General features: G+C 43.7%; 1 protein-coding gene across 2 annotated transcripts; it reads left to right on the forward strand.

Moving 5' to 3' along the window:
- The first annotated feature begins 803 nt into the window (after positions 1 to 803).
- Positions 804 to 10,988, forward strand: LOC311490962 (uncharacterized protein). Of its 2 annotated transcripts, XM_084548763.1 has the most exons (10): positions 804 to 873; positions 1,939 to 3,666; positions 4,202 to 4,307; positions 5,168 to 5,315; positions 5,490 to 5,537; positions 5,657 to 5,734; positions 7,616 to 7,753; positions 8,278 to 8,361; positions 8,812 to 8,862; positions 9,764 to 10,988. In XM_084548763.1, exons 2-10 carry the CDS (start codon positions 2,184 to 2,186, stop codon positions 9,872 to 9,874), a joined length of 2,247 nt encoding a protein of 748 aa, XP_084404889.1. In that variant the 5' UTR covers positions 804 to 873; positions 1,939 to 2,183; the 3' UTR covers positions 9,875 to 10,988. The 2 variants fall into 2 exon arrangements, with proteins under 2 accessions (XP_084404889.1, XP_084404890.1); XM_084548764.1 differs by lacking the exon at positions 804 to 873 and having other exon boundaries at positions 874 to 3,666.
- Positions 10,989 to 12,240: the final 1,252 nt, after the last annotated feature.

Genomic DNA, 12,240 nt, shown 5'->3' on the forward strand with positions numbered 1-12,240 from the left:
ACTTTATATGCCTGTTGTTTTTTTTTGATAAAGCTAGTAGAGAATAATATAGCACTGACCTTATGTACAAATAGTATTGTATAACAACAGACTGACTGTGTTCATTTCAATCTACTGCGTTATCTTTGAAGTGAGTGGGTGTGACTAGAAGTCTTGATGTAAGCTCAAATATTTTTGTATTTTTTTAATATTTTGTTCATATGTTTAAAACCCTTTCTACTCGAATATGTCTGAATTTGCTCGTCTGAAGAATTAACGTACAGCGCATCCGCCAGTTTCACTAAATGATATGCGACACTTTCACACAGTCAGTAAAGAAATATCTGTGGTATCACTGCTTTGAAGCGTTTGGAAGCAACGGTCATAAAACCATGTTAATATTCTCTTTATGTAACCCCCTTGTACTGTTAATATTTTTGTAGTTTATTCCTTTACTTTGTGATTGTTAGTTTTATTTATTTTTATTTTCCCGTCTTAGTTCTGTTTTGTAATTAAATTTTATCAAGACACAGTGTGTGTAGTGTTGTGTCGTCTTTCAGAAATAAAAAGCTGACTTTACCATGGCAACACAAATGCATTCACGTGATAAGCCAATAAAAGTGCTTTGAAATTGAAAAATCGAGTCAGGGAGAAAAATGGACGCCGATTTTTATCGACGTCTCTTGAAAATCCACATCTTAGAAATGTCATGTTTAATTTTGGGGGAAGTAAAAAGACGAGAAAATTGAATTTGGACGTAACTTCCCGAGAGGTTCCGGACGCGGCCGAAGCTGAGCCCGACGTCGTGACGCAATCAATGAGCGACGACAGCTCGGATTGTTGTTTCTTCATATCGTGGCCAGACGAAAGTCAGTTTGTTAGTTCACAGATAAGGTACTGTATGTTGTTGCGGCTTTCGCGTTTTTGCTATCGCTCCGGCAAATTTGAGTCCGTATTTGCCACAGTACTGACCTCAGGCCCGCTCTTTGTCTTTAGTCGCCTCGAACTTCCTTCTGAAAATGGAGGAAATATGTGTTGTCGCTGCTTTGTGTTATTCGCCTGTGTTGTGGTTGCAGCTATAGCTAACTTTTGGCAATGACTAACTTGTGTGAAACTACGTGCGATGCAATGTTAGACTTTGTGTTGCCTGATGCTGCGAGATAATCGTGAACGATGTGCGTTGCATGCTCCATTTCCCCGATGCCGATTCTCTGAGATTGTCGCCGCCAGCAGCGATGCAGTTTTCAATTAACTTTGCAACTTAATTGAACGTGGGAGTTTTAGCGGTCTTTGGTAAAGATGCCAATGACTGATTTAGGATGATAGATTCAAATCTTTCAGTTCGGGAATCGTAAAGTCTCGCTGCTAAGTTGCTAATGTTAGCTGTTAAACCAGGTTAAAGTCAGCGCTTGTGTTTATTCAAAGAAAAGCGATGCTAAAAGTTACAGTCGAGTGATTATTTATTAATGTGTCGCCGCGATTTATGCGTGCAAAATGAAACAACAATGAGTCCGATCCGAACTGTGGACCACCTGTTAATTGATCGCTGTTAGATGCTCCAGTGTTTTTAACAAATGGCTGCAAGCAGAAAGAGGAATTGGATAAGTTGAACACATGGTCTTATGATTTCCTCATATTAAACAGCAGGAAAGTGTCATCGAGGCAAATCCGAGACCTTCTGTTATGTTTATGTGTTCAGATATTTTATGATTTACGTGTACACTTTCAGATAAAACATTCAGAGTGACACTAGTCAAGACAGACCGTAGGATGTTGGCTTTATATCATCTGCCAGCGTTAAAATCTTCCCTCCAGTAGAGATGTTTTACTCGCTTCCTGATCTAGGATGCAGTCATTTTGAACATCTTGCCTGCCCTGATCTGCATTCCCATTTTTGGTGCACTTGAGCTGCAGATCCCCTTACATGTTTTCACTTTTCTTCTCTCTCACTCCAACAAGGAGACCACGCTGGTGTCATTCTATCTCTGAGGAACACATGCATCCTGCCATGATCTAGCCCGCCGTCTTCAGTAACTTGAGAACGACTAGTTTTCTACACAGCGAAGGTGCTTTGCAGATGAATACCTAGAGGACAAAAACTGAGGACGAACACACCGCAGTAGTTGCAAACCAAACTAGAGGAGAGGACAGGAGAGCAGAGAGGAGGTGTTGGGGATGGGGTTGAAGAGCCAAAGGAGGACGTCATGGTTCACAGTGGCTCTGCTTCCCCAATGAAAACAACGCAATCAGCATCACCTCATTTAACTGTTCCTGCTACAGCGCCTCTTCTAGTGCCTCCCCCTGGAGGTAGTACAGAACAGGACCTAGCCCAGACCTCCGTTGCCAGAGACCCTGCTTCCAAATCAGATTTAACTCGGCCCTCTACTCCAACGCCTGCTGATGCAGAGCACCTCGGTGTAACCCTCACAAAAGCACTAGACATTCATTCAAGCCCGGCGTCAGCTCAGTCTTGCACACAGACGCCAACCCCTGCTCAGGGCCTCGCCAATGGCCGTACATCAGGCAGGAAGAGGACGCCTAAGGCCTGTGACTGCTGTGGACCCAACAGCACCGGGCACAATGTCAGAGCGTCGGGCAGAGGAAGGGGGAGGGGGAGAGGGAGAGGTAGGGGGTCTGGTAAAGACCTTTGGGACACCCCAAAAAGAAATGTGGACCAGCTGACACGTATCCGAAGCTTTGATTTGACTATAGAGGAAGGAGAGGAAGCAGACGCACATGATGATGTGCACATGTCTGTAGCAGCGGCTGACGCTCAGTCGCAAACCTCTCTCGGTATGCCTGTCACTGTCTCCTCGCAGGATGGACCAATAACAAACTGTTTTGTTCCAGAGAAAGAGGATGCGCAGAAAAAGGAAGGCTTGTTGACAGAGGCGTCGGGAGCTGCGAGTGCAGCAGCGAAAGGAGGTGCAGGCAGCAGGGATGTGGAGATGAGACTGTTAGGAATGGCAGACAGGGGAGCGCTAGTGGTTAGAGGACGAGGGAGGGGAACGATGAGAGGCATGATCGCGTCGAAAATGGAAGTTAATTTTCAAATAAAAAGGGGAGGTAGAGGTAGTATCGTTCTCAATTCTAAACCAGAGGCCTTAGTTCAGCCGTTGTTGGTGCAGGAGGGGCAGGTGGAAATCCAGAATGCACAGATGCACCACGGAGACCAGAATGATCCTGGCTCGCATAAGTGTACGTTTGGAAACGGAGACACGGTTAACCTTTCCGACACCGAAAGAGACCTGGAGGAGGACGACATGATTGTGACTGAACCAGGAAATGGACCTATGTCTATCTCACTGCTGCCAAGTTCTGCTTCAAGATCAGGAACTCCCCACGATCTAGACTCTGAGATGAAGGTGGACCAAAGCCCTGACGGTTCAGACCAGGTTTCTGTATCAGCGACACTGTACAACGGAAACATCACCACACCGGTGGATCACGACCGTATGGAAGTGGACGCTCCTCATGCAGCCAAGGCTTCCTGTCCAAACCTCGGCCCCATTACGGTGGACAGCGAGCAGTTCGGCTGGGCATTAAGAGACCACAGGCTATATTGTCAGCCTGGAACCTGGGAGAAAAACGATGTAGGAGAAATGTCGGGTCAGTCAGAGGAAACGGACAAGGACGTAAAGACGCAGAATAAAGAAAGACTGGAGCAGCTGACTGACATGATCCACGGTAAGATGCGTTCCAGGAATGAATTCATCCTCCTTGTTGTTTGGACAAATGAAACATGTAGACTTAACCACTAAGGACATTCTTTTCTGTCACATGACATCCATAAACATCATCATCCGTGTTACGTAAATACAAACTGACTTAAGCTAAATGTTTGTGCATGCATAAATAGAAAAGATGTGTTGTTGAGACTTTGCAAAAGTAGTTTTGTTGGGAATAATCCAACCCCCCTCTATTTAGTATTAATTATGCATGAAATTATTTTCACATTTCGTATTTGTCTTGTAAAACTTGATTTTATTAACATAAAAATAAGCAACATTTTCATGAAATTAAGTTTTGTCTTTTTGCTCAGGGACAGTAGAAACACTGTACAAATAGACAGCAACAAGATAATAATTAAAGTTGCACTGCTGGCATTTAAAAAAAATTAGGATTCTGTGATTATCAGCAACAGTTGAATGAATCCATAATCGTTTCTCCTCCAGTGGTTCATATAGTCAAGCTGTAGTGATAATCACCTTTTCTGTTTTAGATTTTCTGGAGAGCTTCTATATAAAATATGGAAGTTTCATTCCTCTCACTGAGACTGATGTCCTGGAGCACCTTAAGAAGAAAGGCGTCTCTGACGTGTGTGACAGGTCAGTGGAGCAGAAGTAGTGAAAGTAGAGTGATAGTAGTTGCAGTAGTTATTGCCTTGTTGGTATATACACCGACCAGCCACAACATTATGACCACTGACAGGAGAAGTGAATGACATTGACCATCTTGTCACAATACAATGTTCTGCTGGGAAACTTTTGGACCTGGCATTCGTTGGTGTGGATGTTACTTAGACATGTAGCACCCACCTAGACCAGACCAGGCACCCCCCACCCCATAGCAAGCAGCCATCCCCAGCAGGATGCAGCCTGACACAGGCACACACACAAAAACGCTTTAGGAACAACTAAAAAAACACAGCACAAGGTGTTGACCTGGCCTCCAAATTCACTAGATCCCAAACTGATCAAGTATCTGTGAGATGATCCACAGAGGACCCTCCCCTTAACCCACAGAACCCAAAGGCCCCCCACTAACACCACCACAGGACACCCTCAGAAGGCCCATGTCCGTTCTCTGATGAGTCACAACTGTTTAGGAGGCACACAATATCAGGAAGGTGGTTTTAATCTTGTGGCTGATCGGTGTATATGTAGCTCAGTGGGGCTAGGAAAAACAGTGTTTTATGGTTTCATGAACATACTGTGGAAGCGTCAATAAACAAGACTTGACTCGTGGCTGACCCTGAGACTTGCTGTGTCACACCTATAAAACATACCATAAACCCTGCAGGTAAAGGTTAATATCACTGCTGTGTACATTCATCAGTAAAAAGAAGAAGCTTCTCTGGCTTGATGGCATGTGTGATGTGCCATTTCAGGTATAATAAACAGACTGAGGTTCCTATTTAAAATTCTAAGTGAATTTTACCTCTTTCCTCTCGGCGCGTCTGTTTTAGCGGACTGGACGTCAGAAGGGAGATGGCTCGGTACAGGCGGGGGCTCGCCTCCGCTCCTGTTGCGGGCTTCATGGTCACGTACAATAAACACACGCTGAGCCTGGACGACCTCGGCACGCTGGAGGAGCAGAACTGGCTCAATGACCAGGTAAAGCAGAGGTGAGAAGGGTTCGCAGCTATGCAGAGACCCTCTCACTGCTGTCACAGCTCTCTTGGTTTATGTTCAAACGTAGTTGCATCGTAGAAATAAAAGTTAATTCCATCTCTGAATCATATCTTCACTTCTCATTTGTGTTGGGGTTTTTTTTTCTTGTCTGATCAGATCATCAACATGTATGGAGAACTTATTATGGAGGCAACAGAACAAAAGGTAAGCCAGTGTGTGTTTCTAGGCTTTATGACGCACATGTCCTAATAAAAATGACTGAGGGATTGGGATTTTAGAAATGATACTCATTGTAAAAAACCTTTTTAATTTCTTTCTCTTAGGTTCATTTTTTCAACAGCTTCTTCCACAAGCAGCTCGTCGCCAAAGGTTACGATGGCGTGAAGAGATGGACTAAAAAAGTAAGGAGTTTTTCACAGGATCAGTATCTTGCTGCTTTACCCACATGATATTTCTTTAACCTGACTGAAATAATTCAGACTAGAGATCCCAACTTAACTGTTTATATGGACGCTCAATGAAATGATCAGGTGAAATACAGTATGTTGCCAAAAGTATTCACTCACCCATCCAAATAGTTGAATTCAGGCCACAGGTGTGTAAAATCAAGCACCTAGGCATGCAGACGGCGTCTACAAACATTTGTGAAAGAATGGGTGGCTCTCAGGAGCTCAGTGAATTCCAGCGTGGTACTGTGATAGGATGCCACCTGTGCAACAAGTCCAGTCATGAAATTTCCTCTCTACTAAATATTCCACAGTCAGTGGTATTATAACAACTTTCTGCAGAGTCGATCGCTGCAGACCTCCAAACTTCATGTGGCCTTCGGATTAGCTCAAGAACAGTGCGTAGAGAGCTTCGTGGAATGGGTTTCCATGGCCGAGCAGCTGCATCCAAGCCATGCAATACAAATCGTTGAATGCAGTGGTGTAAAGCACGCCGCCACTGGACTCTAGAGCAGTGGAGACGCGTTCTCTGGAGTGACGAATCACGCTTCTCCATCTGGCAATCTTTTGAATGAATCTGGGTTTGGCGGTTGCCAGGAGAACGGTGCTTGACTGAGTGCATTGTGCCAAGGGTGAAGTTTGGTGGAGGGGGGATTATGGTGTGGGAACTCTGAGTGCTTCAGCATACCAAGAGATTTTGGACAATTCCATGCTCCCAACTTTGTGGGAACAGTTTGGTGATGGCCCCTTCTTGTTCCAGCATGACTGTGCACCAAATGCAAGGTCCATAAAGACGTGGATGAGCGAGTTTGGTATGGAAGAACTTGACTGGCCTGCACAGAGTCCTGATAGAACACCTTTGGGATGAATTAGAGCGAAGACTGCGAGCCAGGCCTTCTCGCCCAACATCACTGTCTGACCTCACAAATGCACTTCTGTCAAAAATTCCCATGAATACGGGTGGGCTGACATCACGTTAAACCCTATGGATTAAGAGTGAGATGTCACTTAAGTTCATATGCGTGGAAAGGCAGAGGATCGAATACTTTTGGCCAGAACCACTTTTTTTTTTTGTTTTGTTTTTAACTTTACTGACAAGCCTGAATTCATTCAGTTGAAGAAGATGAAGAATATGGTTCCGTGTTCTGGCTTTGCTCATCTTTTCACTTGTCAGATCTACTCGTCATTTTGCTACCGTCCCTCCTAGAAGCTCCTCTTGTCGTGTGATGCTTACCCCATGTGGTAAAAACATGCAGAAAGATTCCATTCCACTATATGTTTAAGTGTTTACATGGTTATTAGGTGCTAATATTGTCCTATTGAATGCATAATCAAGGGTTCTAAATGGTTGCATGAGGTATTTCTGTTCTGACTGGGCTGTTTGTCCAATTATTCGTGGAACACAAGCGCCCATTTCAATGCATCTGATACTGATAGTTGCAGTTGGAAGTCATGACGGCCTTCCCTGACTTGCATATAGCGACTTTGCAGCACTATATACTTTATGAGGGTTGCTGTAGGAGAGCAGATTTAGATTGGTGTAACATGTCTGTGTGGCTTGGTTGCCCCTCACAGTGACTAGAATCTAGATCAAAGTCACAGTATATTGAAACCTGAAACCGTGAGATCTTGCACGTAAAGGAAGCCGCAAAGTGATCTGGTTTCAAACAGGAGCGCTGATGAACCTGTTGTTCCTGTAATTTACTGTATTTGAGCTTTCTGTGTCACATGAAGTAACCCGAGAATGACCCGATTTTTTTATTTTTTTTTTCGTCTAGGTGATTGTTCCCCGAATAAATATCAGTGTCTCTGTGTCGACTTGTGTGCTGATTTCAGGTCGACCTGTTCTCCAAGTGGCTCCTGCTAATTCCCATCCACCTCGAAATCCACTGGTCGCTTGTCACGGTCACCATGGCAACCAAAACCATCAGCTACTACGACAGCCAGGGCATCGTCTTCAGACACACCACGGATGTGAGTGCCTCCGTGCATGTCGATGCCTCCGGGGCTCTTACTTAACGGTTCCTGACTTTCAGGACAAATGGATGCTGGTCTTCCAATTCAGGAAGATGATGTTTATTGAATATATAATATAAATCTTGAAATTGAGCATGGTTTTGTGGAGAGATGGCTTGAAACCAGCAATCAGTCGTCCGGTCTGTCAGACAATCAGTTGATTGGGTACCAAAATCTAGGACGTGATCATCTACAACTAGGCACCATCAAGTAGGGTGTTACTGCAATTTACACGAGCAGATTTTAAGGTGCTATTGTGGTAACCTTTTGTAAATTGAATGGTTTTGCATTTCAGGCTTCGGGTGCAGGTGAAGCCGTCACATTTCCTGTTTAAGTTTTGCTCGTACTCTCGCAGTGAAAAAGTTTGATGACTGTTATGAACTCGGAGAAAGCGTGGAAGTGTTCCAAGTGCTTGCAGCTGGCTCAGTGCTAGACCTCTAACTCTGTCCTCTGTCCTCTGTCCCTGGGTGGCCTCCCATCAGAACATTATGAAGTACCTTCAGTCTGAAGCAAGAGAGAAGAAACAGATAGCTTTCCAGAAGGGGTGGAAGATTACCATCATCAAGGTAACCCCTGAGCCCTGGCTGTAATCATTGTACCGTGTTCACCTTGTGCCCCGAAACACAGGAGCACCATCTGGTCACAGTTGCTTTTTGGCAAAGTCGGAAAGGGGAAGCTTCATCTCTTGAGCTCAGATAAACAAGACTATTCTGCCTGAATTAGTAGCATTTAAATGACTTGTTGATGTTGCTATAATAAGTAAACATTTACACACCTATTCATTTTTCCACATATTTAATAATTACATCATATTTAACTTAGACTTATTGCTTTTGCTGGATTTAGGAGCTGCTTTTCTACAACATTCTTTATTTCCATGAGCTGTATATCAGTTATTACCTCTTTCTTGGGAAGCAAGAGTCAAACCAATTATAAAGTCGAAAGCATGTAAACGGATATGTACAGAGACATCTTGTGTCTGTTTCGCTGCTTGACTGTGACCTGTATCTCCTCAGGGTATTCCTCAGCAGAGAAACGACAGCGATTGTGGAGTTTTTGTCCTTGAGGTGAGACATTATTTTCTCCTTTCTCCCTGTCCTTGGTTTTCCCCTTCTCTTTATCTTCTGTCTCGTTTCCTGGAAGAAGGAAAAATAAAGCACACCGATCAGACACAACATTGAAACAACCGACAGGAGAAGTGAATAACACTGACCATCTTGTGACAATACAATGTTCTGCTGGGAAACTTTTTGGACCTGGCATTCGTGTGGATGTTACTTAGACATGTAGCACCCACCTAGACCAGACCAGGCACCCCCATCCCATAGCAATGACACTCCTTGATAGCAGCAGCCATCCACAGCAGGATGCAGCCTGACACAGACACACACACACAAAAATGCTTTAGGAACAACTAAAAAAAACATGAAGGACAGCACAAGGTGTTGACCTGGCCTCCAGATTCACTAGATCCCAAACTGATCAAATGTCTGGCCCCTCCTCTCAACCCATAGGACCCAGCAGTCCCCCACTAACAACAGTCTGTTGCCAGACACCACAGGACACCCTCAGAGGGTCCATGTCCATTCTCTTTGGAGGCACAAGGGAGACCTACGCAATATTAGGAAGGTGGTCATAATGTTATGCCTGATCGGTGTATGATAATGATTAAAACAATTTGAGTAATGGTACATATTTTGTTGTTTTGTCGTATTTGAGGGCTCACAAAAGTCTTAAAGGTCCAGTGTGTAGGACTTAGTGACACCTAGTGGTGAGACAGCAGATTGCAGCTAAGTGAATACACCGTGGCTCATCCTCCCCTTCCAATTAGTTTGGAGGCAACATGTCAGACATGCCTGTATTTGATTTGCTCATTCTTACAGAGGGCAAAAAAACAGAAATAAAGCTCCTGTCAGTTGTGACTTGGATTATTTTACACCTCTGTCTGTCTGTTTTTCTGTCTGCCAGTACTGCCGTCGTCTCTCGGTGAAGCAGCCTCTGCTGTTCAGTCAGGAGGACATGCCTCACATTCGCAAGAGAATCTACAAGGAGCTGTGTGACTACCGTCTCAACGACTGAACCACATGAGACCGTCTGTCCGAGTCTGTCAGATGGCCTGTTTCACTGACAGCTGGTTACATAAGCTAACACAACCTTGGCCATCTGTATTCCAGGGAGCCCCTAACCGCCCATCTGCCAGTCGGACTGACTGACTGACGGCAGAGTGGCCACCGGGACTCCGGGTGACTCCTGGAGTTCAATAACGGTCTGTAGCTGAGCAGATTTTTTTTTTAAAATGCAAAACTTGCAAAGAACTACTGACGTGGACCCCCTACTGACTCAGTCATGCTGGACCTGTAACACTTCAGGTTGCTTTTGCTTTCTACATTTACCATCCTGAGAGGATTTCAAGCAAATGGCCAAATAAGCCCCTTTAAGGACCAACCTGGACCAATACGATGGACCATCCATCCCCATATGGAGTGGCCTTACCCCTCCCATGCCTCCCCCTCTAGACGGCCATTTTAAACTGAATGACATTTTTAAGTTAATTTTATTCAGCAGCATCATACTTAACAGTTTTGTGCATGTCTTTTTTTTAACATGCTAATAAGGCTAGCGTATGCGATGCGGTGGACCAGCTGTTCACTTAAAACTTGAAGGGTTCGTTCTTTTGGACTGTTTGCACGGGTCAGAGGCCATTCGTTGAAGTCGTGAATATCGATCGAATGTACTTGTTTTTCTTCTTGGCACCATGCGGGCTGACGGCCTGGAACGGGGAGAGTATTTTTTCAAGGCAATTATTATTATTATTATTATTATTTTCTTGTTTAAAGTATCAGGTTTTTGACGCCTAACTAAAAATAATTTCTTTAAAAAATTCCATTATTTTCCAACCATAGCATTTGCTGGTTAGTACATTTTAAGTGTACACCTATCTGCTGATGTAAGGACCACACCGAGCCGTTTCTCCTCCTTAATATTCATATGGATGCATTAACGCAGCGTGGCGAATGACCTCGGTAGAATTTGATGGTTTCTTCTGTCCAACCAGGATTTTCGTTGTTGTATTCACTTCTATGTATTGTACCTTTTACCTGGCCCACTGCTGTAAGCGCTCGCTTTGGTTTGAAAACCACAACGGTTTCTGGACTGTTTTTATTGTTGTTATTAAAGGCCAATACTGCTGGGACTTTTGTTACAGGTTTTTCTCGTAATTGGCTCTTATTTTTTATTTTTTTTTCATTTTATAAAAGTAGTTTATATGCTAAACTGGTACGAGCAGCAACATACAGTGAAACCAAAACCACAGGTCTCCGGCGGTGCTTCTTTTCAACAGTTCTCCTCTATCAGATGCCCTTGAGCTGAAGTAATGATAAACAATAAATTGTCCTGTCAAAAGTAAGGAGGAAGAAGAAAAAACAAAACAAAAACGATATTCCGATATCAGTAAATCTCAAGGGAGTATACAGCAAATTCATTTTATATCCTTGCTTTCGGAGAGTGGATGACTTTCAAATTAGATCTGTTCCTCCCCCACTGATGGCGTGACTTCAGAGGTGATCTTATCAGCCCTGTCCTCTCATGTCGAGACAATCTCACCATCTCCCTGGTTCATCTTTCAGAAAAATACATATTTCATGATTGGATTTTTGTACAAGTGTGTGACAAAGAAGCTCTTATTAAAATAATACTCTTAAAGCTACTAATGAGCTATTGCATTACTGAATAATTGCCAGAAGAGGGGGCTGTTTATCAGCAATTATCATTTTGCACATTGCCCAAGGTCAAAAATATGCCAGCGGACCTGGAGCTGGATCAAAGTCTAGTGTCTTGCTGTAGGGCACTTCAGCAGGCATGTGAGTGCTTGACCCCGTGCCAAGGATGCTTTTCTAATCATCACGTCAAGGCTGATTGCTTCAGTGCTGCATACTTCAGAATCACGGTGGCCTTTTAAATAGCTGACCTTTAAGGGCAGGTTTATGCTAATCATGTGCATTTTCTATAAAGCCAGGTTTTGCTTTGAGGTTACAGCAGCGGCTTTATCGTTTTATCCTTTCGGGGGCGTTGTGTGCTATTGTTTAGGGAGTCACAGAAAGGACTCCCAGTCAGCCTTTTCCATTAACATTGCTCTAATGCCTGCAGGGAAATGCCATCCTAGAGTTGGTCCGAAACTTAACCTTGTAACTTGTAATAGTGGAGACTTGTAGTTTTAATTTGGCACAAGAAAAGTAGGAAGTTATGCAGCGTGAGGTTAAGTCTTCAACATATTAAAAAACTGAATATGGTAATTACAAATCAACCTGAAATGTCATTTCTTTGTGCTTAAACATTCATGTCAAAGTAATGTAGCCTGTTGTGTTAATTGTGCCTTATTACATTTGATTTAAATGTATGCGTTTATATCAGGACTGGCACTGACGCGTAGTCGCAGCAAGAAGGTT

The sequence above is a fragment of the Chelon labrosus genome (assembly GCF_963514085.1).
Source record: "Chelon labrosus genome assembly, chromosome: 7".
Taxonomy (NCBI): domain Eukaryota; kingdom Metazoa; phylum Chordata; class Actinopteri; order Mugiliformes; family Mugilidae; genus Chelon; species Chelon labrosus.

Coding starts and splice junctions, on each gene's coding strand:
- LOC311490962 (XM_084548763.1), top strand. CDS start 2,184: ATGGTTCACAGTGGCTCTGCTTCCCCAATGAAAACAACGCAATCAGCA. Junction 5,316..5,489: donor AGAACTGGCTCAATGACCAG/GTAAAGCAGAGG, acceptor TTGTCTGATCAG/ATCATCAACATGTATGGAGA. Junction 7,754..8,277: donor TCTTCAGACACACCACGGAT/GTGAGTGCCTCC, acceptor GCCTCCCATCAG/AACATTATGAAGTACCTTCA.